The sequence below is a fragment of the Somniosus microcephalus genome, chromosome 7 (assembly GCF_052327205.1).
Source record: "Somniosus microcephalus isolate GS21.2 chromosome 7, FLI_Smic_1.0, whole genome shotgun sequence".
In the NCBI taxonomy this organism is placed as follows: Eukaryota; Metazoa; Chordata; class Chondrichthyes; order Squaliformes; family Somniosidae; genus Somniosus; species Somniosus microcephalus.
In genome coordinates, this window is record NC_140993.1 from 67,688,099 (window position 1) to 67,713,515 (window position 25,417).

Genomic DNA, 25,417 nt, shown 5'->3' on the forward strand with positions numbered 1-25,417 from the left:
CAGCAAATCAACACACAGAAACCTGCTGGGAGTCGGGCAGACACCTGATGATTACAGGGGTCCTCTCAAAATCCCTGCAGACCCCTTAGGTTCGAGGCCCCAATTTGAAAACCGATGCCCCGTGGAGACAGGGATAATTTAACGTTCCGACTGCGGAATTTTGACTTGCTCCCTTTACATATTCAGCGATTCGATAATCGATGGTCACTAATACACCAATACAAGAGTCATGCATTCCATTGACCTGACACAATAGCAACAGGAGTAGGACATTTGGCCTCTCGAGCCTGTACCTTCATTCAATCAGGTCGTGCTGATCTGTATCTCAACTCCATTTACCCGCCTTTCATCTATATCCCTTGATACCCTTACCTAACAAAAATCTATTGATTTCGGTCTTCAATCTCCAATTATCCCAGCATCCACAGCCTTTTGGGGAAGAGAATTCCAGATTTCCATTAACCTGTGTGTGAAAAGGTGCTTCCTGATTTCACTCTTGAATGGCCTAGCTCCAATTTAAGATTATGTCCCCTTGTTCTGGATTCCCCCACTAGAGGGTATAGTCTCTCTGTATCTACCCTATCGAATCCTTCATCATGTTAAACCACTTGATTAGATCACCCCTCCCTCAAGGGAAAATAAGCCAAGTTTATGCAACCTCTCCTCAATTTAACCCTTTCAAACTTGATATCATTTCGATGAATCTGCACTATAACCCTTCCAAGGCCAATATATCCTTCCTGAGGTCTGACCAAGGGTCTGCACAACTGAAACATAACTTGCTCACTTTTGTAATCCAGCCCCCCAATCCCGACTTTAATTTGAGTGAACGATGCACTGTTTCCTACCGTAAAAATAGCCAGTCCAAGCTTAGCCGCCTCACGGTCCTCTCTGGTCAGCATCATCCTGGGAGTGGTCCCACTGCAAGAAAACAGGTTGGAACAGGCTGGTTAATCAGATGCCGGCTCTCCTTTGCTAGCTCCTTCACTTCACAGATTACACGATTGAATTATAGATCAGTTAGCCGAACATCTGTTGTGGGGAAATTGCTAGAGTCTATAATTAAGGATATGGTGACTGAACACTTCAAAAATTTTCAGTTGATCAGAGAGAGTCAGCATGGATTTGTGAAAGGTAGGTTATGCCTGACAAACCTGATTGAATTTTTTGAAAAGGTGACTAAAGTAGTGGACAGGGGAATGTCTACAGATGTTATTTATATGGACTTCCAGAAGGCATTTGATAAAGTCCCACATAAGAGACTGTAATCCAAGGTAGAAGGCCCATGGAGTGGAGGGCAAATTATTGACCTGGTTAGGAAATTAGCTGAGCGGCAGGAGACAGGCAGTAGGGAAAATGGGCAGGTACTCAAATTGGCAGGATGTGACTAGCGGTGTCCTGCAGGGATCTGTGTTGGGGCCTCAACTATTCACAATATTTATTAACGACTTAGATGATGGCATAGAAAGCCATATATCCAAATTTGCCAATGACACAAAGGTAGGCGGCATTGTAGGCAGTGTAGATGAAAGCATAAAATTACAAAGGGATATTGATAGATTAAGTGAATGGGTAAAACTGTGGCAAATGGATTTCAATGTAGGCAAATGCGAGGTCATCCACTTTGGACTAAAAAGGATAGAACAGGGTACTTTCTAAATGGTGAAAAGCTAAAAACAGTGGATGTCCAAAGAGACTTAGTGGGTCCAGGTACATAGATCATAAAAATGTCAATAGCAGTTGTAGAATGCTAGCCTTTATGTCTAGAGGACAAGAGTGCAAGAGGGCAGAAGTTATGCTGCAGCTATACAAAGCCCTGGTTAGACCACACCTGGAGTACTTGAGCAGTTCTGGGCACCACACCTTTGGAAGGATATATTGGCCTTGGAGAGAGTGCAGCGTAGGTTTACCAGAATGATACTCGGACTTCAAGGGTTAAGTTACGAGGAGAGATTACACAGATTAGGGTTGTATTCCCTAGAATTTAGAAGGTGAACGGGTGATCTGATCAAAGTTTTCAGGATATTATGGGGAACAGATAGGGTAGAGAGAAACTATTTCTGCTGGTTGGGGATTCTAGGACTAGGGGGCATAATCTAAAAATTAGAGCCAGACCTTTTAGGAGTGAAATTAGGAAACACTTCTACACACAGAGTGGTAGAAGTTTGGAACTCTCCTCCGCTAACAGCAATTGATGCTAGATCAATTGTTAAATTTAAATCGGAGATTGATAGCTTTTTGTTAACCAAAGGTATTAAGGGATATGGGCCAAAGACAGGTATATGGAGTTAGATCACAGATCAGCCAAGATCTCATCGAATGGGGAACAGGCTCGAGAGGCTGAATGACCTACTCCCATTCCTGTGTTCCCAAGTCTCCCTACTTTCTCCCTGGGTGTCCATGGACTGGGCACCGCCAGGCAGCTTGCTCTCAGGCCTCTTCCAGGGCCACTCTACATCAGCTGTAAGGAGACGTGTGGCCGAGGCATATGAGCAGAGCGTCCCTCTGTGCTGTAAACTGACACTTGCACAACAATGGGACCAAGATCCGTCGTTGGAAGGGAGAAGAAATTAAACCTCCAGATGCCATCACATTTCAGAACAGCACGCTAGCTGGCACTTGGCAAGTTGTGCCAGCTCACTCTCCTTGCCAACAAGCTTTATAACAGCGGGATGGATCAAAAGGACTCCCTCCTTCCTGCTGTTGTCCTCCTCACTGAGGCGGGATGGAAGGGGAGAGGAGAGGAGTGAGCCAGCAGAATCAGAGTTATATCCTCACAAGAGACTCTGCAATTACTGAGACCAGTCACAGTGCAGAGTTGGTACATCAGGACCCCTTCCCCTACGATTGGAGCTCACCCTCTTCCGAGGAATTAAGCTCATCACCTTAGTAGCACTCTGTACCAGGCGTTTGTGGACACTCCAGGACTTGAATACATAATCTAGGCCGAGACTCTAGTGCAACAGTAAGGATCTTGCTGTGTGCAAAATGGCTGCCATATTTGCCTACACAATAAATATTTTCACATAACAAATTCTAAGACACTGACGTGATAAGGTGCTATATGAACGCAAATGTTTCTCATAATTTCCAGTACAGAATCGCTGATATATTCGGGACAATTATTCACCTTGGCCACAGTCCATTGTTGAACTGAAGACAGTGACTGACAATGCACCGCCCCCATCATTGCCCTGGCTGAGATCAGACAGATCACACTGTGGTAAACCACTGTTATACCTGTCTGTATGTGTATGTGTATTCCACTAGGTACAGGTCTGGACATGCCTCGGCTGACTCCTCCCACTATTCCAGGTATATAAGTGACTACCTCCCAGTCCCTTAGTATTCTGGACGGGTCGACCACTCGAGACTAGACCTTCATTCTTTAGTTAATAAAAGCCTGGTTGTTACTCGCTTAACCTCAGTCTTTTGAGTAATTGATGGCGCATCAATTTTATTAACTAAATTTTTTATAATGGAGAAGATCCTCACACCAGCATGCCTGGACCTGGACAGTCGGGAAGCGGACGCTTCCACCAAGTTTGCTCACTGGCTCATGTGCTTCGAGGCATTCCTGACTGCCTCCACTGCGGTCGTAACGGATGCGAACAAACTGTCTGTCCTGATCTCCAAGGTGAACCACCGAGTGTACTCAGTCATCCGGGATGCGACCTCGTACACAGCCACCCTCCAGCTCCTCAAGACCCAGTACACGCGCCCTGTGAACGAAGTTTACGCCAGGCACCTCCTGGGGAGTCGCAAGCAACAACCTGGGGAATCGACTGAGGAATATCTCCAAGCATTGGCCGGGCCTGTGGGTGTAAGGCGGTAACGTCCACTAAGTACACGGAGGAACTGATCCGGGATGCCTTCGTAGCGGGCCACAGGTCCAACTACACCCGACAGCGACTGCTGGAGCAGAGTGACCTCACCCTCGACAAAGCCTCCGAAATCGCACTAACGCTGGACGCAGCCTACCGGGGCATGGATGCCTACTCCTCTGCACCGCGGGGAACGACAACCTGGGACACGGTAGGACAGCCCCATAGCACCGTGCCACCCCAGCCACAGCCCAACCACCGCAGCAGTGTCCCAAAGCCAGACAGCAGTATCCCAAGGCCAGAAATGCTACTTCTGTGGCCAGGCCAAACACCCCAGAGCGCGCTGCCCGGCGAAGAATGCGACCTGCTCGGGCTGCGGGAAAAAGGGACACTACGCTAGCGTCTGCAAGGCCAAAGCCACCCTGAACGCCAGCAGCGCCGCGTGTGGGCCATGCGAGCCGCCATCTTGGGCCTCCCCAGCCATGTGCGAACCACCGCAGCAGCAGCCATCTTGGACGACTCCAGCCACATGGGAATCATGGACGCCGCCATCTTGGACACCAGCCGGGACGCAGCAGGCCGCCAACCACACCGCCCCCCCCCCCCCAATCTGATACCCGCAGCGACACACCGACCCCTACGCTGGCCTCTGTTACGCTGGGCCAAACAAGACCGCACCAACTAGCTCGGTCCAAAATGGACGTTAAGGTAAACGGCCATGCAATAAACTGCCTTTTTGACTCCGGGAGCACAGAGAGCTTCATCCACCCCGACACGGTGCGGCGTTGCTCTCTCCTAGTCCTGCCTGCGCACCAGCGGATTTCTATGGCCGCCGAGTCCCAGTCAGCGGACATTGGCGGCTACTGCGCGGTGACACTAGTAGTAGACGGGACTGTGTTAAATAATTTTAAACTCCTGGTCCTGCCACAACTTTGCGCTGCCGTTCTACTGGGGTTGGATTTCCAGTGCCACCTCAAAAGCGTTACGGTGGCCCCCTCCCCCCACTCACAGTCCGCAGGCAGCAGCCTCCAAATTGCCCGCCGCGCACCAGATGCAACCTCTCCACACTCAGAGTCCCACCACCCCCCCCCCCCCCCCCCCCCCCCCCCACTGTTTGCTAACCTCACCCCCGACTGTAAGCCCATCGCCACAAAGAGCAGGCGATACAGTGCCGGGGACAGGGTTTTCATCAAAACCGAAGTGGAGCGGCTCCTGAAGGAGGGGATTATTGAGGGCAGCTCCAGCCCCTGGCGAGCCCAGGTTGTGGTCGTTAAGACCGGCGAGAAACAACGCCTGGTCATCGACTACAGCCAAACAATAAACCGCTACACCCCGCTGGACGCCTACCCACTCCCCCGCATAGCTGACATGGTCAACCAGATCGCGCAGTACCACGTCTTTTCGACCATTGACCTGAAATCAGCGTACCACCAGCTCCCCATCCGTCCCGAAGACCGCCAGTATACTGCTTTTGAGGCAAACAGCCGCCTCTATCACTTCCTTAGGGTTCCCTTTGGCGTTACCAACGGGGTCTCCGTCTTCCAAAGGGAGATGGACCGGATGGTCGATCAAAACGTGCTGCAGGCCACTTTCCCTTACCTAGACAATGTGACCATCTGCGGCCATGACTTGCAGGACCATGACGCAAACCTCGAGAAATTCCTCCGCACCGCCCAACTCCTGAACCTGACATATAACAAGGAGAAGTGCATATTCCGCACAGACCGCCTCGCCATCCTTGGCTGTGTTGTGGAACACGGGGTCATCGGTCCCGACCCGGACCGGATGCGTCCCCTTATGGAACTCCCACTGCCCCACTGCTTCAAAGCTCTGAAGAGGTGCCTAGGGTTTTTTTCCTACTACGCCCAGTGGGTCCCCTACTATGCAGACAAAGCCCGTCCGCTGATCAAATCCACCTCTTTTCCCCTGATGGCAGAGGCCCGCTCGGCCTTCCACCGTATCAAGGAGGACATTGCCAAAGCCACCATGCACGCAGTGGACGAATCCATCCCCTTCCAGGTGGAAAGCGATGCGTCCGACTTCGCTCTGGCCGCCACCCTTAATCAGGCGGGGAGACCTGTGGCATTCTTCTCACGAACCCTCCAGGGCCTGGAGACCAGACACTCCGCGGTCGAGAAGGAGGCCCAGGCTATTGTGGAGGCTGTGCGTCATTGGAGGCACTACCTGGCCAGAAAATGATTTACCCTGCTCACTGACCAGCGTTCAGTTGCTTTTATGTTCAACAACAAGCAGAGGGGCAAAATCAAAAATGACAAGATCTTGAGGTGGAGAATCGAACTTTCCACCGACAATTACGAGATCTTGTACCGGCCTGGGAAGCTCAACGAACCCCCGATGCCCTATCGCGTGGCACCTGCGCCAGCGCGCAGATCGATAGGCTGAGGGCCCTCCACAATGACCTCTGCCACCCGGGGGTCACCAGGTTCTTCCACTTCATCAAGGCCCGCAGCCTGCCTTACTCCATTGAGGAGGTCAGGACCATGACCAAGAACTGCCAAGTCTGCGCTGAGTGCAAACCGCACTTTTATAGACCAGACAGAGCCCACCTGATAAAAGCCACTCGCCCTTTCGAACGCCCGAGCGTCGATTTTAAAGGGCCTCTCCCCTCCTCCGACCGCAATGTGTACTTCCTCAACATCATTGACGAGTACTCCCGTTTCCCATTCGCTATCCCCTGCCCGGACATGACCAGTGCCACGGTCATTAAATGTCTGAACAGCCTCTTCACCCTGTTCGGTTTCCCCAGCTATATCCATAGCGACCGGGGCTCATCGTTCATGAGCGACGAACTCCGCCAGTACCTGCTCGCTAGGGGTATAGCCACAAGCAGGACCACCAGTTACAACCCCCGGGGGAACGGACAGGTGGAAAGAGAGAATGCAACAGTTTGGAAGGCCGCCCTACTAGCCTTAAAGTCTAGGGGCCTTCCGACCTCCCGCTGGCAGGAGGTGCTCCCCGATGCGCTCCACTCGATTCGGTCACTGCTCTGCACTGCCACCAATGCCACCCCTCACGAGAAAATGTTTGTCTTCCCAAGGAAGTCCACATCGGGGACAGCGTTACCGCCATGGCTGACGTCCCCAGGGCCGGTACTACTGAGAAGACACGTGAGGACCAATAAAACGGACCCCCTGGTCGAGAGGGTCGACCTCCTCCACGCCAACCCCCAGTACGCTTACATTGCGTACCCGGACGGGCGGGAGGACACAGTCTCCATACGAGACCTCACACCCTCGGGGACCGCTGTAACCCACTACCCATTACCACCCCCCCCCCCCACGACCCGATATCCAACCCCAGCAGCCGGCTCGCCTTGGACCGTCACCCACGAGGACTACACTCCAGTGCCCCAGCCTACACGGGACGCGACGCCGGAAGCTCCACCACCCCTGCCGTCGCCACGTCGATCACAGCGGCAGACAAGACCTCCGGAGAGACTCCAATACACGAACTTTTAACTACACTTCACCCCGCCGGACTCATTTTTAAACAAGGGGTGAATGTGGTAAACCACTGTTATACCTGTCTGTATGTGTATGTGTATTCCACTAGGTACAGGTCTGGACATGCCTCGGCTGACTCCTCCCACTATTCCAGGTATATAAGTGACTACCTCCCAGTCCCTTAGTATTCTGGACGGGTCGACCACTCGAGACTAGACCTTCATTCTTTAGTTAATAAAAGCCTGGTTGTTACTCGCTTAACCTCAGTCTTTTGAGTAATTGATGGCGCATCACACACAACTTGCGTTTATGTAGCACCTTGAACATAGTAAAACTTCCCAAAGTGCTTCACAGGAACAAAATCAGACAAAAATAATTGTCACTGAGCCAAAGGAGAAGACATTAGGACAGGTAACCGAAGAGGTAGGTTTCAAGATGGAAAGAGATCTGGAGAGGCAGGGAAAGGATTTAGGAAGGGAACTCTGGAGCTTAGGGCCCAGGCTGAAGGCACAGCCGCCAATAGTGGGGGGGGGGGGGGGGGGGGGAAGGAAATGGGGGATGCACGAGGCCAGAATTGGAGGAGCGCAGAGTTCTTGGAGGGTTGTAGGAGGTTACAGAGATTGGGAGGGGCGAGGCCATGGAGGGATCTGAACACAAGGATAAGGGCCCAGAAATTCGGGTCGGGGGCTTCCCGCGGGTGTAAGCCCCCGACCTGCACTTACCTTGCGTGCCAGCAATTGAGCTGTAGGGCCCCGTGGAATTCCGCTCCGGGGCCTGGCACAGCTGCCGGCGCGCAGTGCTTACGTGTCCCAGGGGCGTAGTTAGTGCGATACGTCCCCTGGGATCACGTGAGCCATGGGCAGCCAATCGGAGGAGGGAAAAGCCCATTCATAAGATTGACAGGTAGACCTGTCAAAACGTATAAATACTACGGGCCCAAAATAGCAGTAAACCTTCAAATAATGTTTTTATTTTTTTTATAAATCACACTTTTTAAATAAACTATAAATTACATTAAATAACTATTTTAAACAATAATTTAAATTTTTGAAAAAAATAATTTTATATTATAATGGGGCTAAAAATAAACTTACCTTGCTTTAAAGTATTTAAAAATAATAAACCTGTGGAAAAAATGTTTATTTTAATTAATTGACCACTTACCTTGCAAAAAGCAGGCCTTACGCCTGCTTTTTAAATGTGTAAATCCTGCAGGCTTACCCTCCCGGGAAAACCTGTAAAAAAAAACTAAGTTCAAAGCGCACGCGCACGCATTCGACCTCTGAACCTCTTCGTTCAGAGGATCGGAAGTGCCGGTTTCCCGCGCATGCGCAGTGCATGCAGGAAACCGGCAATTCCATTCAGCCTACGGGCGAGTACCCCGTGCGTACTCACCCGTGGAGAGCCGAATTTCTGGGCCTAGAATTTTAAAACTGAGCTATTCGGGGACTAGGATTCAATGTAGGTCAGTGGGCACAGGGCGGTGGGTGAATGGGACTTGGTGCAAGTTAGGTTACAGGCAGCAGAGTTTTAGACAAGCTTAAGTTTATGGGGAAATTGAATCAGCAGGAAATTTTATAATGGGGCTAAAAATAAACTTACCTTGCTTTAAAGTATTTAAAAATAATAAACCTGTGGAAAAAATGTTTATTTTAATTAATTGACCACTTACCTTGCAAAAAGCAGGCCTTACGCCTGCTTTTTAAATGTGTAAATCCTGCAGGCTTACCCTCCCGGGAAAACCTGTAAAAAAAAACTAAGTTCAAAGCGCACGCGCACGCATTCGACCTCTGAACCTCTTCGTTCAGAGGATCGGAAGTGCCGGTTTCCCGCGCATGCGCAGTGCATGCAGGAAACCGGCAATTCCATTCAGCCTACGGGCGAGTACCCCGTGCGTACTCACCCGTGGAGAGCCGAATTTCTGGGCCTAGAATTTTAAAACTGAGCTATTCGGGGACTAGGATTCAATGTAGGTCAGTGGGCACAGGGCGGTGGGTGAATGGGACTTGGTGCAAGTTAGGTTACAGGCAGCAGAGTTTTAGACAAGCTTAAGTTTATGGGGAAATTGAATCAGCAGGAAATTTTAATGAGCATTAAAATCATTCAGAGCAGGCAGATTAGAAGGAAAGAGAGTAAAAGAAGTTACATTTATATAGCACCTTTCAGAGCCTCAGGACGTCCCAAAGCACCTCATGGACAATGAGTCACTGTGGGAGAAGCAAACGCAGCTCCCAATAGGCAGACAGGACACGGAGAGCTCTCTGCTCTTCTTCGAGTGTTGCCACAGGATCTTTAACATCCAGCTGAACAGGCAGAGCGAGCCTCATTTTAACGTCACATCAGAAAGCTGGCACTTCCGAAAGTGCAGCACGCCCTCAGTACTGCACTCTAGTGTCAACCTAGATTATGTGCCAAGTCTCTGGAGGGGGACTTGAACCCCACAACCTCCCGACAGAGAGAGAAAAAAAGTACTACCAACTGCTCTCAGCCACAGTTAGTTAGGGACGAGACAGAATTGGAACATTTGAATCATTTTATAATGTTAGAACGTAGTCTATTCTAGTGACCGGAGAAAGCACAGACATTTCTCCACAACTCAATAAGAGAGGGAAAAAAATTAATCAAATTAAATATGTGACATCATGCCTATGAAGTTACTTCTTTGAGAACTAATTTCAAATCACCTGTCCCAAATCAGCTGGGATGGGGATTGAGCGAGTGAGATCCACAGATCCCAGCTCCTGTTCACCCTCAATTATTAGCTCTATGGTGCCACCTCATGGCTGACTCTCAGCATTACATCAGCTCATTTCAGTACAGAAATCCAGAATAGCCCCACACTGCCAATAGTGGGGCCCACCAGCACCTGCTCAGGAGCATCTAGGGATGGGCAATGTGTTGGCATTGCCAGCGACCCCCACATCCTGATAATGAAAAAAAGACATTACAGCTGGGTTCATGCTAGATCTGTGCAAGGCTCTGGCTGGGACACAGCTGGAGCACTGCATGCAGATCTGGTCTCTGTAACATAAGGGGACTCTCCAGTACAGAGGAGAGCAACGGTGTTCTACCCCAACAAGGTGTTGTAGATTAACCAATGAGGCAAAATTAGACAAGCATTGTCAGTCACTGTCTTCAGTTCAACAACGTACTGTGGCCAAGGTGAATAATTCTCCCTATTATATCAGGGATTCTGTACTGGATCTTAAAAACATAAGAAATAAGAGCAGGAGTAGGCCATATGGTCCCTCGAGCCTGCTCCGCCATTCAATATTATCATGGCTGATCATCGACCTCAACTCCACTTTCCCGCCCGATCTCCATATCCCTCGATTCCCCGAGAGTCCAAAAATCTATCTCAGCCTTGAATATACTCAAAGACTCAGCATTCACAGCCCTCTAGGGCAGAGAATTCAAAAGATTCCCAACCTTGTAAAGAAATTCTTCCTCATCTCAGTCTTAAATGGCCTAGCTCTTATCCTGAGTCTATGCCCCCTAGTTCTAGACACTCCAGCCAGGGGAAACAACCTCTCAGCATTTACCCTGTCAATCCCCTTCAGTATCTTGTATGTTTCAATGAGATCACCTCTCATTCTTCTAAACTCCAGAGAGTATAGGCCCATTCTACACAATCTCTCATCATAGGACAGCCCTCTCATCCCAGGAATTAATCTAGTGAACCTTCGCTGCACCGCCTCCAAGGCAAGTATATCCTCCTTTAGGTCAAGACACCAAAACTGTGCACAGTACTCCAGGTGTGGTCTCACCAAGGCCCTGTACAATTGTAGTAAGACTTCCTTACTCTTATACTCCAACCCCCTTGCAATAAAGGCCAACATGCCATTTGCCTTCCTTATTGCTTGCTGTACCTGCATGCTAACTTTGTGTTTCTTGCACGAGGACACCCAAATCTCTCTGAACAACATTTGATATTTGAAAGTTTCTCACCATTTAAAAAATATTCTGCTTTTCTATTACATAGAAACATAGAAGATAGGAGCAGGAGTAGGCCATTCGGCCCCTCGAGCCTGCTCCGCCATTCAATGAGATCATGGCTGATCATCCAAATTCAGTACCCTGTTCCTGCCTTCTCTCCATATCCCTTGATCCCTTTAGCCTTAAGAAATATATCCAACTCCTTCTTGAATATATTTAATGAATTGGCCTCTACGGCCTTCTGTGGTAGAGAATTCCACAGGTTCACCACTGTGAGTGAAGAAATTCCTCCTCATCTCTGTCCTAAATGGCTTACCCCTTATCCTGTGACCCTTGGTTCTGGACTCCCCGACCATCGGGAACATCCTTCCTGCATCTAGTCTGTCTAATCTTTTTAGAATTTTATAAGTTTCAATGAGATCCCCTCTCATTCTTCTAAACTCCAGCGAGTATAAGCCCAATCGACCCAATCTCTCCTCATACGTCATTCCTGCCATCCCAGGTATCAGCCTGGTGAATCTTCGCTGAACTCCCTCCATGGCAAGAACATCCTTCCTCAGATAAGGTGACCAAAACTGCACACAATACTCAAGGTGTGGTCTCACCAAGGCACTGTACAACTGCAGCAAGACATCCTTGTTCCTATACTCAAACCCTCTCGCTACGAAGGCCAACATACCATTTGCCTTCTTAACCGCCTGCTGCACCTGCATGCTTACCTTCAGCGACTGGTGCACAAGGACACCCAGGTCTCATTGCACTTCCCCTTCTCCCAATCTATTGCCATTCAGATAATAATCTGCCTTCCTGTTTTTGACACCAAAGTAGATAACCTTGCATTTATCCACGTTATATTGCATCTGCCATGCTTCTGCCCAATCACCCAACCTGTCCAAATCATACTGGAGTTTCTCGGCATCCTCTTCACAGCACACACGCCCACCCGGCTTTGTGTCGTCTGCAAACTTGGAGATATTACATCTAGTTCCCTCGTCTAGATCATTAATATATATTGTGAATAGCTGGGGTCCAAGGACCGATCCCTGCGGTACCCCACTAGACACTGCCTGCCACTCGGAAAAAGACCCGTTTATTCCAACTCTTTGCTTTCTGTCTGCCAACCAGTTCTCTATCCAAGTCAATACCTTGCCCCCAATCTCATGTGCCTTAACTTTACACACAATCTCTTATGCGGGACCTTATCGAACGTCTTTTGAAAGTCCAAATACACCACATCCACTGGTTCTCCCTTATCTATTTTACCAGTTAATCCTCAAAAAATTCCAGTAGATTAGTCAAGCACAATTTACCCTTTGTAAATCCATGTTGACTTTGTCCGATCCGGTCACTGTTTTCCAAGTGCTCTGCTATTACATCTTTTATAATGGACTCTAGCATTTTCCCCACTACCGATGTCAGGCTTACCGGTCTGTAATTCCCCATTTTCTCTCTACCACCTTTTTTGAATAGTGGGGTAACATTAGCTACCCTCCAATCCATGGGAACTGTTCCAGAGTCTATAGAATTTTGGAAGATGACCAGCAATGCATCTACTATTTCTAGGGCCATAAGAACATAAGAAGTAGGAGCAGGAGTAGGCCATACGGCCCCTCGGGCCTGCTCCGCCATTCAATAGGATCATGGCTGATCCGAACCTAGACTCAAGTCCACTTCCCTGCCCGCTCCCCGTAACCCCTAATTCGCTTATCAGCTAGGAAACTGTCTATCTCCGTTTTAAATTTATTTAATGTCGCAGCTTCCACAGCTCTGAGGTAGCAAATTCCACAGATTCACCACCCTCTGAGTGAAGAAGTTTCTCCTCATCTCAGTTTTGAAACGGCAGCCCCTTATTCTAAGATTATGCCCCCTAGTTCTAGTCTCAGCCATCAGTGGAAACATCCTCCCCGCATCCACCCGATCAAGCCCCCTCACAATCTTATATGTTTCGATAAGATCGCCTCTCATTCTTCTGAATTCCAATGAGTAGAGGCCCAACCTACTCAACCTTTCCTCATAAGTCAACCCCCTCATCTCCGGAATCAACCAAGTGAACCTTCTCTGAACTGCCTTGAGAGCAAGTATATCTTTTCTTAAATATGGAAGCCAAAACTGTACGCAGTATTCCAGGTGTGGCCTCACCAGTACCCTGTATAACTGAAGCAAGACTTCCCTGCTTTTATACTCCATCCCCCTTGCAATAAAAGCCAAGATTCCATTGGCCTTCCTGATCACCTGCTGTACCTGCATACTAACCTTGTGTGTTTCATGCACCAGGGCCCCCAGATCCCTTTGTACTGTAGCACTTGCAGTTTCTTTCCATTTAGATAATAACTTGCTCTTTGATTTTTTCTGCCAAAGTGCATAACCTCACACTTTCCAACCTTATATTCCATCTGCCAAATTTCTACCCACTCACAGTCTGTCTATGTCCTTTTGCAGGTTTTTTATGTCCTCCTCACTCACTGCTTTCCCTCCCATCTTTGTATCGTCAGCAAACTTGGATACGTTGCACTTGGTCCCCTCCTCCAAATCGTTAATATAGATTGTAAAGAGTTGGGGTCCCAGCACTGACTCCTGCGGAACACCACTAGTTACTGATTGCCAACCCGAGAATGAACCATTTATCCCAACTCTGTTTTCTGTTAGATAGCCAATCTTCCACCCATGCCAGTATATTACCCCCAATCCCATGATTTTTTATCTTGTGCAGTAATCTTTTGTGTGGCACCTTGTCAAATGCCTTTTGGAAGTCCAAATACACCACATCCACTGGTTCCCCTTTATCCACCCTGTTTGTTACATCCTCAAAGAATTCAAGCAAATTTGTCAAACATGACTTCCCCTTCATAAAACCATGCTGACTCTGTCCGATTAAATTATGCTTATCCAAATGTCCCGTTACTGCTTCCTTAATAATGGACTCCAACATTTTACCAACCACAGATGTTAGGCTAACTGGTCTATAGTTTCCAGCCTTTTGTCTACCTCCCTTTTTAAATAAGGGCGTTACATTAGCAGTTTTCCAATCTGCTGGGACCTTTCCTGAATCCAGGGAGTTTTGGAAAATTACCACCAATGCATCCGCAATCCCTACCGCTACTTCTCTCAAGACCCTAGGATGTAAGCCATCAGGTCCAGGAGATTTATCCGCCTTAAGTCCCATTATCTTACCGAGTACCATCTCCTTAGTGATTTTAATCGTAATTAGCTCCTCCCCCCCTGTAGCCCCCTGTTTGTCCAGTGTTGGGATATTTTTAGTGTCCTCTACTGTAAAGACTGATACAAAATATTTGTTCAGCGTATTTGCCATCTCCATGTTCCCCACTACTAATTTCCCGGTCTCGTCCTCTAAGGGACCAACATTCACTTTAGCCACCCTTTTTCTTTTTATATAACTGTTTTTATATAATCGATAGATCCTGTTCGGCTAATTTGGAATTCCTCATGGTAAGGTGCAGACCCTTGTACCTGCCTCGGGAATTCACGGCTGTTATCATCACTGCGGTCTACATCCCACCACACGCTAATGCCAAACTAGCACTGAAGGACCTCTACAGGGCCATCAGCGAACAACAAACTGCACACCCAGACGGAGCTTTTATCGTCGCGGGGGACTTCAATCACATAAACCTAAAATCTGTACTCCCGAAATTCCACCAGAATGTTTCCTGCCCCACAAGAGGGGAGAACACACTGGATCAAGTCTACACGAGCATTGTAGATGCTTATAAGGCCATTCCCTGCCCCCACCTTGGGAAGTCTGACCACCTCTCCCTGTTTCTAGCCCCGGCATACAAACCGCTCATCAAAAGAGTGAAAACATCAGTGAGATCAGTGAAAGTATGGCCAGAGGGGGCAGTCTCGGAGCTTCAGGATTGCTTCGAACGCACTGATTGGAGCATGTTTGCCCATAATGACATCGAGGAATACGCATCCACAGTGCTATTCTACATCAACAGTTGCGTCGAGGTCGTCACGACCCATAACAATATCAGGACATACCCCAACCAGAAACCCTGAATGAACGGGGAGGTCCGCTCGCTGTTGAAAGCACGCGATGTAGCATTTAAATCTGGCGACGCGGCGGCTTACAGTGCAGCTAGGACCGACCTAAAAAAGGGTATCAGGACTGCCAAAAGGAAACAGACACTGCGGACTGAGGATCATTTCCACAACAACTCAGACCCCCGGCGCATGTGGCAAGGCATCCAGTCCATCACTGACTACAAGAGTAAAAACACCAGCCCCCCGGTTAGCGATGCCTCCCTTCCGGAGGAGCTTAACAACTTCTACGCTCGCTTTGACAGGGACAACAGGGAGTCGGCTACCAAAGCCTTGCCACCCCCGGAAGACCAGGTGCTCACTCTGTCGACCTCCGACATAAGGGGTGTTCTACGCGGAGTGAACACACGTAAGGCTGCTGGACCTGATAGCATCCCTGGACGGGTACTCAAGGAATGTGATCAGCTGGCTGATGTCTTCACCGCCATCTTCAATCTGTCATTGGCCCAGGCAGTAGTCCCTACATGCTTCAAGACTGCTACCATTATTCCTGTGCCAAAGCAAACGGCTGTGACGTGTCTGAACGACTATCGACCTGTCGCACTCACACCCATCATAATGAAGTGTTGAGACTGGTCCTGGCTCACATCAAAGCCAGTGTTCCCGCCTCTCTTGACCAACACCAGTTTGCCTATCGTGCAAACAGATCAACGGAGGATGCAATCACAACTGCTCTACACTCTGCACTGAATCACTTAGACGGTAAAGAGACCTACATCAGAATGCTGTTCATAGACTACAGCTCAGCATTCAACACTATCGTCCCCAACAAGCTGGCCACCAAACTCCACACTCTTGGCCTGAACACTTCCCTCTGCAACTGGACCCTGGACTTCCTAACAAACAGACCGCAGTCTGTCAAATTAGGTAACCACACCTCCCCCCACCGACCCGGAACACGGGGGCCCCACAAGGATGTGTGCTGAGCCCCCTCCTCTACTCCCTCTTCACCCACGACTGTGTGGCTGTTCATGGTTCCAACACCATCATCAAGTTTGCGGATGATACCACGGTGGTAGGCCAGATCACCAACAACGATGAGTCAGCCTACAGGGAGGAGGTCCAGCATCTCGTGAAGTGGTGCGCCGATAACAACCTGGCCCTTAACATCAAGAAAACCAAGGAAATCATTGTGGACTTCAGGAAGTCTAAAGGCAGAAGTCACACCCCCATCCACGTCCATGGGGCTGTGGTAGAAAGGGTGGACAGCTTTAAGTTCCTCGGAGTCCACATCACGGAAGACCTCTCCTGGTCCCTCAATACCTCCTCTCTGGTGAAGAAGGCCCAGCAGCGCCTATATTTCCTAAGGAGGCTGAAGGGATGTAACCTGTCATCCCTGATCCCCTCTAACTTTTACCGCTGCACAATAGAGAGCAGCCTGACAAACTGTATCACCGTATGGTATGGTAGCTGTAGCTACTATGACCGGAAAGCCCTGCAGCGGGTAGTCAAAACTGCCCAACGCATTACCGGCACCCGGCTACCGACCATAGAGCACATATACCAGAAACGCTGTTTATGGAGGTCACTGACCATCATCAAAGACCCTACCCACCGCAGCCACAGTCTGTTCGCCCCCCTGCCATCTGGGAGACGCTACAGCTGCATTCGCACCCAAACGACCAGATTTAGGAACAGCTTCTTTCCCAGGGCTGTCATCCTACTGAACTCGACAAATAAACTCTAAAGCCTGCACATCTGCCAATGCACTTTATTATGTTTATGTTAATGTATTACAAGCCAAACGAATGTTGAATGTTTAAATGTCTTAATCTAAATGTACACTCTCGGGAGCCGCAAGCCTACATTTCGTTGTACTGCACTTGTGCACTAACAATGACAATAAAAGTTGATTATGATTAGAAACTCTTGCTATCTGTTTTTATGTTTTTTGCTAGTTTACTTTCATAATCTAGCTTCCCTTTCTTAATTAATCTTTTAGTTATTCTTTGCTGGCTTTTAAATGCTTCCCAATCTTCTATCCTCCCACTAGATTTGGCTACTTTATATGCCCTCGTTTTCAGTCGGATACTGTCCTTTATTACTTTACTTAGCCACGGATGGCTGTCTTTTCTTTTACGCCCTTTTTTCCTCAGTGGAATATATTTTTCTTGAAAGTTGTGAAATATCTCCTTGAAGGCCACTTCCTTAAGTACCCTAGGATGTAGATTATCAGGCCCTGGGGATTTATCGGCCTTCAAACCCGTCAATTTCCCTAACACCATTTCCTTACAAATACTGATTTTTCTTTCAGTTCCTCCCTTTCATTAGACCCTATGTTCCCCGACATCTCTGGGAGGTTATTTGTGTCCTCCTTTGTGAAGACAGAACCAAAGTATGTATTTAATTGGTCTGCCATTTCTTTGTTCCCCATTATAAATTCCCCTGATTCTGACTGCAAGGGACCTACGCTTGACTTCACCAATCTTTTTCTCTTCACATATCTATAGAAGCTTTTAGTCAGTTTTTATGTTCCCTGTAAGCTTACTCTCATATTCTATTTTCCCTTTCTTAATTAATCCCTTTGTCCTCCTTTGTTGAATCCTAAACTGCTCCCAATCCTCAGGTTTACTGCTTTTTCTGGCCAATTTATATGTCTTCTCCTTGGATCTTATGCTATCCCTAATTTCCCTCGTTAGCCACGGTTGACTCACCTTTTTTGTTTTATTTTTATGCCAAACTGGGATGAACAAATTCTGTAGTTCATCCATGCGATCTTTGAATGTTTGCCATTGCCTATCCACCGTCAACCCTTTGAGTGACATTCCCCAATCAATCCTACCCAACTCACGCCTCATACCATTGTAGTTTCCTTTATTTAAATTCAGGACCCTAGTCTCTGAGTCAACTACTTCACTCTCCATCTTAATGAAGAATTCTATCATATTATGATCGCTCCGACCCAAGGGGTCTCGCACAAGATTGCTAATTAATCCTTTCTCATTACATAATACCCAGTCGAAGATGGCCTGGTCTCTAGTTGGTTCCTCGACATATTGGTCCAGGAAACCATCCCGTATACACTCCAGGAATTCCTCCTCCACAGTATTGTTACCAATTTGGTTAGCCCAATCTATATGTAGATTAAAGTTACCCATGATAACTGCTGTGCTGTTATAGCACGCTTCTCTAATTTCCCTTTTAATGCCATCCCCAACCTCAGCATTATTGTTTGGAGGTCTATATACCACTCCCACTAACGTTTTCTGCCCCTTTGTATTTCTCAGTTCTACCCATACAGATTCCACATCATCAGAGCTAATATCCTTCCTTACAATTGTGTTAATCCCCTCTTTAACCAGCAATGCTACCCCATCTCCTTTTCGTCTATCTTTCCTGAATATTGAATACCCTTGGATGTTGAGTTCCCAGCCTTGGCCACCCTGGAGCCATGTTTTCGTAATCCCAATCATATCATATTCGTTTACCTCTATTTGCGCAGCTAATTCATCCACCTTATTACGAATGCTCCTCGCATTAAGACAGAAATCCTTCAGGCTTGTTTTTTTAGCGCTCTTAGACCTTTTAGAATTATTATTTACTGTGGCCATGTTTGATTTAAACCCTTGATTTCTCTGACTGCCACTTTTGTTTTTCTCCTTCCTATCTTTTGCTTTTATCCTTGTTTCCCTTTCCTCTGTCTCCCTGCTCAGGTTCCCAACCCCCTGCCATTTTAGTTTAAACCCTCCCCCAGAGCACTAGCAAACACTCCCCCTAGGACATCGGTTCCGGCCCTGCCCAGGTGCAAACCGTCCGGTTTGTACTGGTCCCACCTCCCCCAGAACCGGTTCCAATGTCCCAGGAATTTGAATCCCTCCCCCTTGCACCATTCCTCTAGCCACGTATTCATCTGAAATATCCTTCTATTTCTACTCTGACTAGCACATGGCACTGGTAGCAATCCTGAGATTACTACCTTTGAGGTCCTATTTTTTTTAATTTACCTCGTAACTCCCTATATTCAGCCTTTAGGACCTCATCCCATTTTTTACCTATCTCGTTGGTACCTATATGCACCACAACAACTGGCTGTTCACCCTCCCCTTCCAATATAGAGATATAGAAGCAACCGACTGTGATAAGTAAACCAAATATGCCAGATTAGCAGGGTAAAAGGTAGGGTGTTCAGGGTTGTGAATATATACAGGAGGATCATATAATATATACAGGAATGTCATACCCAGCAACACACGATGTGTTATTATATAATATATTACAGGAATATTATACCCAGTAACACACAGTATAGTACATAATAATGGATAGATGTAGGAGTGCTATAACTGGTGAGACACAGATCTCCCTACCTGGAACTGCCAAGCCCAAGGACGCGGTCAACATCTTTGCTGTCTGGATCCACAGCCTCACGCTTACAGACTTCTGCCAGTTCCTGAAATTAGACGAGGACAAATTTTTTAAAGGCAGCATTCAACAACATACACTGTACAACTCTAAGTAAACAGAGAACAATGTCTTGACTGGGATACTTCACACCAAGAACAGTGCAGAGGGAATGGTGAGAAGCACTAGATAATAGCACAGTTATTGCACAGAGTAACGTACAGACTGTATTATATAAGCATATACAGGGTGCGGTGTATATAGAGGATCATGCCTAGGGTACAGTATATTATTTAGAGGATCACACTCCTGCTGTGGTGAAGTTTCTGTTCATTATAGCATGCTTCACTCATTCCTTACCTCTTTGGTTACTCCAGTAGGTTTCCTTTTGGGATTCTTGTACCCTCTAAGGACAATAGAAGAAAATATCATATCAATTTTATGTTAAGATCCTGTTTGAGGAATTTATTACTTTTCTGGCGCTCAATACGCGCCATTAGTGTGAGTATTGTGAAATAGAACACTTTTTCAAACTTCCAACTCAAATACTCCCAAGGCAGGTTTAGCACAGGTTCAATACAGAGTAAAGCTCCTTCTACATGTCACATCAAACACTCCCAACTCGGATACAGCATAGGTTAGATAGAGTAAGGTCCCTCTACACGATCCCATCAAATACTCCCAGGGCTGGTACAGCACAGGTTCGATGCTGAGCAAAGCTCCCTTAATACTGCCCCAACATGTCTTAATCCCATATTAATAGTGCCCTGATTTCCATACCTACCATTATTTGAACAAGATTATCAGGGAGACACATTTATCATTCTGAATTATGGTCAGCTCTGTGTTGTGTATCTGGGTCAAACATGAACGAGAGTGAGACTACCTTCAAGTTGAAAGAACAGCACTGTAGAAACACCCCATCATGCAGTCCCCGTGGAATGGCTTTTGAATGCTCCCAACTCGAAGGGTAAGCACCCGATTGACAATGTATATATGGCAGTACATTCAAACAGCCATGTTTTCTAAACCAGTGTTGTGGCTATTGGCTAATGTATTGGACAAGTGGCTAATTGGGAATCTAGATGTGGCTAAATATTCATTTCTGATTAGTAAATAAATGAGTAATAGACACCGCCGTTGGGCATGTGATCTCAATACACATATTCGCATGGCATGTGCATGTGAACTTTAACCTTTTAGTGCATTTGTTGGTAAAATGGTAAGATGAACAGCAGTGTGCAAGTGTTTTACTTCCTTACTTACTGAAGGGTGGGAGATGTTTAAGTAACTATACACATGAAGTGCATTTACTTGTATTGTGCGTAAAGCATTTTCTATTAAAATTAGCGCATATGGCTAAAACGGTGTTGCCGTAGTCACATCTGTCAGTGGGTTGTTTTATAAGATATAGTCAGTGAGTTCTATTGGACAACACTGGCCTAAACTCTGAACAGCTCCCCTGAGCCTCATTAGGCATGAAAGTAATACAGGGGGAGCTCAAGAGTTTTTTCAAAAGACATACTGGACACATCGAGAGGTAAATACTAGCCATTCATAATGCAGTTACCTTCCCTTTAAGAAATCATCTACGCTTTGTAAATGTTATTTATTTGTACTTTATAATAGTCAAAAGGTTAATTATGCTGAGGTCTAGGGTTTGGATGGTTTATACACAGAATAATGGATACCCAGGAGTGAGTTACAGGCTGAAACCTAATTGAGGCGTTCGGGTGGTTTATATACAGAATAAATGGAAACCTAGTGAGTAATTCACCAGCTGTAATTTAATGGAGTGGTTTGGATCTTCTGTGCAAAGTAATGAATACCAGGTGCAATAAACAAGTCACTTGCTTGGGTCAAGGAAGTAGCATATCAACGTTTGAAAAATCAGATCTTAACACTAAACCTTACTACACGGGACACATTCTTTGTATGCAGTACAGCACCCATGGGACCATGTCCATGGATTCACATTTATATACACACAGGGAAGCTGTGCACAGCAACTGCAGCCTGCCACCTGGAAGTCTGGGATCAAACCCAGTGTAGCAAGAGTGGAGGGAAGTCAGTGAGGGCTGCTGAGAAATGGCAGGGCACCATCTTATTTATACAAAATATTGAACCCAAAGAGGTTGTTTTATAAAATATAAATTTTTAAATTCTTATCCTCGTGTTCGAATCTCCCCATCTCTGTGCATCCTCCAGCCCAACAACCCTCGGAGATCTCTGCTCCTCCAACTCTGGCCTCTTGCGCACCCCCACTTCCTTTGACCCACCGTTAACGACCATGCCTTCAGCCGCCTAGGCCCTAAGCTCTGGAATTCCCTCGCCATACCTCTTTGCCTCTCCACCTCTCTCTCTCGCTTCCTTTAAGGCGCTGCTTAGAACCTACCTTTTTGACCAAGCTTTTGGGCACCTGTATAAATGCAAGTTGTTGTAAGGGCTCTCCCTGCTCACCACCACCCCCAACCCCTGGGGGGGGCGCCGATGGCTCAATAGGTAAATACACTGCCCGGTGTCAAGCTGTACATACAGACTAGGAACATATTGCATCCAGTGCTGGGCACCACACTTTAGGAAGGATGTGAAGGCCCTCGAGAGGGTGCAGAGGAGATTTACCAGAATGGTTCCGGGGATGGGAGATCTTAGCTACAAGGACAGGTTGGAGAAGCTGGATTTGTTTTCATTAGAGCAAAGGAGGTTGAGGGGTGATTTGATAGAGGTGTACAAGATTATGATGGGTTTGGATAGGCTAGACAGGGAAAAGCTGTTCCCACTAGTTGATGGTACAAGGACTTGGGAACACAGATTTAAGGTTTTGGGCAAGAGATACTGGGCGGGGATGTGAGGAAAATCTTTTTTTACACAGCGAGTGGTGAAGACCTGGAACTCGCTGCCGATGGAAGTGGTGACACTTAATGTTTTCAAGGGGAGACTGGATCGGCACCTGAGGGAAATAAACTTGTAGGGCTACGGGGATAGAGCAGGGGAATGGGACTGACTGGATTGCTCTACAGAGAGCCAGCACAGACTGGATGGGCCAAATGGCCTCCTTCTGTACCATTATGACTCTATGACTTTCCTGATCTATGACTGTCTTTAGTTTTCAGGTGTGTCAACGTGGGGTACAGCCCTCACGGTTGAATGGCTTCTCAGCGTTCCATATGGAAGCTTGGGCGAGGGTTGCAGGGCTGCTTCTGCCTGCAGAATTGTAGGCCAGAGCCTTCAGGAGAGGAGGGGAGACAATGGGGGATGGCACAGCCAATTCTCAGGACTCACAGTGCTGCCATCAGGGCCTCTTGTTCAGCTCTTCGAACAGCCATCAACTCCTCATTGCGAGACTGCGCCCCCTCTGTTTTCTTCCCCTTCGCGTACCAGGTGAGGTCCTTCCCTTTCTGCCATCGTCCAACTGGTGCCATCAGTGAGTTTCCTGCATGTGATTATGAACGAGACACAAATAAATATCTATATATTTTTAAAAACAAAAAATTCTAGGGCGAGACCATTTCAGACCCAATACGATAGCAAAATACTGCGGATGCTAGAAATCCAAAAAAGCAACAGAAAATGCTGGAAAAACCTCAGCAGGCCAGGCAACATCCGTGGAGATGTTGCCTAGCCTGCTGAGTTTTTCCAGCATTTTCCATTTCAGACCCAGTTGCCCAGGGTCCCTCCTTTGGCCAAATGTCCAAAGATGTGCAGGTTAGGTTGATTTGGCTATGATAAATTGACCCTTAGTGTTACGGGATTAAATACATGGGGTTACAGGGATAGGGTGGGATATGTGTCGGTGCAGGCTCGATGGGCCAAAATGGCCTCTATCTGCACTGTAGATTCTGTGATTCTGTGAAAACAAAATCACTTCATTGCAAATCCAATCGCCTGCCAATCATACAGGTTTCCTGCCAATTTTCTCTTAAGGTCTGTGCAACTGGCCATTAATAAAGGGTCCACAGCCTCTAATGTTTCATATTTGAAAAGTAGTTTCTGGACAATGATGTGATAGCAAAATACTGCGGATGCTGGAAATCCAAAATAACGCGGATGCTGGAAATCCAAAATAACAGCAGAAAATGCTGGAAAAACTCAGCAGGCCAGGCAACATCCGTGGAGAGAAAAATAGAGTCAACGTTTCGAGTCAAACTCTTTGTCAAGACTGGAAAGGCACAGGAAATTAAATAGATTGAAAGGCCAGGCTGGGAGAGAACAAAAGAGAAGGGAAGAGACATTAAGAGGTATTCAAAATGAGACGAGATGGTGATAGGACTAGTGGAGACAAAAGACAGCTCTATAGATTAGGTGTGAAATGTGCTGGCAGAATGGGAGACAGCTGCCATGTGAGAGAGGGGGAAAAAAAAAAAGGGGGGGGGAAAAGGGCCAAAACAAAGGTGGGGATAAAAAAAAGTAAAAATGTAATGGGGGCCGAGGTTATGATCTGAAATTGTTGAACTCGATATCGAATCCGGAAGGCTGTAAAGTGCCTAATCGGAAGATGAGGTGCTGTTCCTCGAGTTTACTCTGAGCTTCCGAGGAACAATGCAAGAGGTTAAGGACGGTGAGGTCCAAGTGGGAATGGGGAGGTGAATTAAAATGACAGGCGACCGGCCTCTCAATCTATTTCATTTCCTGTGCCTTTCCAGTCTTGACAAAGAGTTTGACGAAACGTTGACTCTATTTTCTCTCCATGGAAGTTGCCTGGCCTGCTGAGTTTTTCCAGCATTTTCTGTTGTTATTTCTGGACAATGATGTTGCTTACATTAGTGACTGTGCCTCTGCTTCTCAAGGTAGCCTGTCTGTGTGAGGGAACTTGATTAACATCAGCAGAAATACAGTCAGTAACACAGGGCGCTGGAGGAACAAGTTAGTGAATGATCCTGTCTCAGGGATTACACCACTTCCCTCACCTCATTCTCCACTCACTGTCTCAGGGATAACACTCCTCCCCCACCCCTTCTCCCTCTCCAACCCACTCTTTCTCGCGGCCCCTCCTTACCCAGGTAATTCTCCCGATGTTTATCCGCTTTCACCTCCTCCCATGTGAACTGATCCTGTCCGCCGCGGACCCCGCCCCGGGCCGATCCCATCATCTTGCTGCCGGACACAGACAACAAAAGCCAAACCAACAGCTGCTAAAACCGCAAGCAACCCGCGGCCTAGCAACAAACGCCACTCCCAGGCCCTGTGCTATTCAGACTGGTGGCGCAGATGGATGACGATTTAATGCTGCCATCTTACTGAGGGGCATCTTACTATTGGTTGGAAACCGTGCGTCGCCATTTTTGTGTGGGGCTAAATCTCTGCCGCCCTCTAGCGTACCTCAGAAAATGCTGGAACTTTTATTGGTTTAAACTGTAAATTAACAAAAATACATTAAATGAAACTTAACAAATTAAATTAAAATTTGATTGTCCGGGTGATGATGCACTCCAGTCCCAGCGGTGACCACCGGTCGCGGAAGGCCTCGAGTGTGCCGGCAGACACCACGTGCTCCATCTCCAGGGCCACCCGGGCGCGAACGTGGCCGCGCGGAAGAGAGGCAGGCAGTCGGGCCGAACAACCCCCTCGACCGCCCGCTGCCTGGACCAGTTGATGGCCACTTTGGCCAGGCCCAGGAGCAGTTCCACGAGGAGGTCCCCCGATCTGCCCGCTCCCCTCTGCACCAGGTGACCAAAGATCAGGAGCGTGGAACTGAAGTGCAGCCAGAAATCGAGGAGCATGCCCTTCAAATAGTGGAAAAAGGGCTACAACCTCTCACACTCCATGTATACGTGGAACACGGACTCCTCC

The 25,417-nt window shown here is 47.5% G+C and overlaps 1 protein-coding gene across 1 annotated transcript in view; it reads right to left on the reverse strand.

The window, feature by feature from the left end:
* Positions 1–24,833, reverse strand: part of c7h1orf35 (chromosome 7 C1orf35 homolog) — a 41,602-nt gene extending 16,769 nt beyond the window's left edge. The window contains exons 1-5 of the mRNA XM_085992526.1: positions 24,624–24,833; positions 22,910–23,060; positions 19,988–20,033; positions 19,594–19,676; positions 849–921 (exon numbers count right to left, since the gene is read on the reverse strand). Coding sequence (XP_085848652.1) covers positions 849–921; positions 19,594–19,676; positions 19,988–20,033; positions 22,910–23,060; positions 24,624–24,717 — 447 coding nt within the window. The 5' untranslated portion in view covers positions 24,718–24,833. The remainder of the gene's footprint in view (positions 1–848; positions 922–19,593; positions 19,677–19,987; positions 20,034–22,909; positions 23,061–24,623) is intronic.
* Positions 24,834–25,417: the final 584 nt, after the last annotated feature.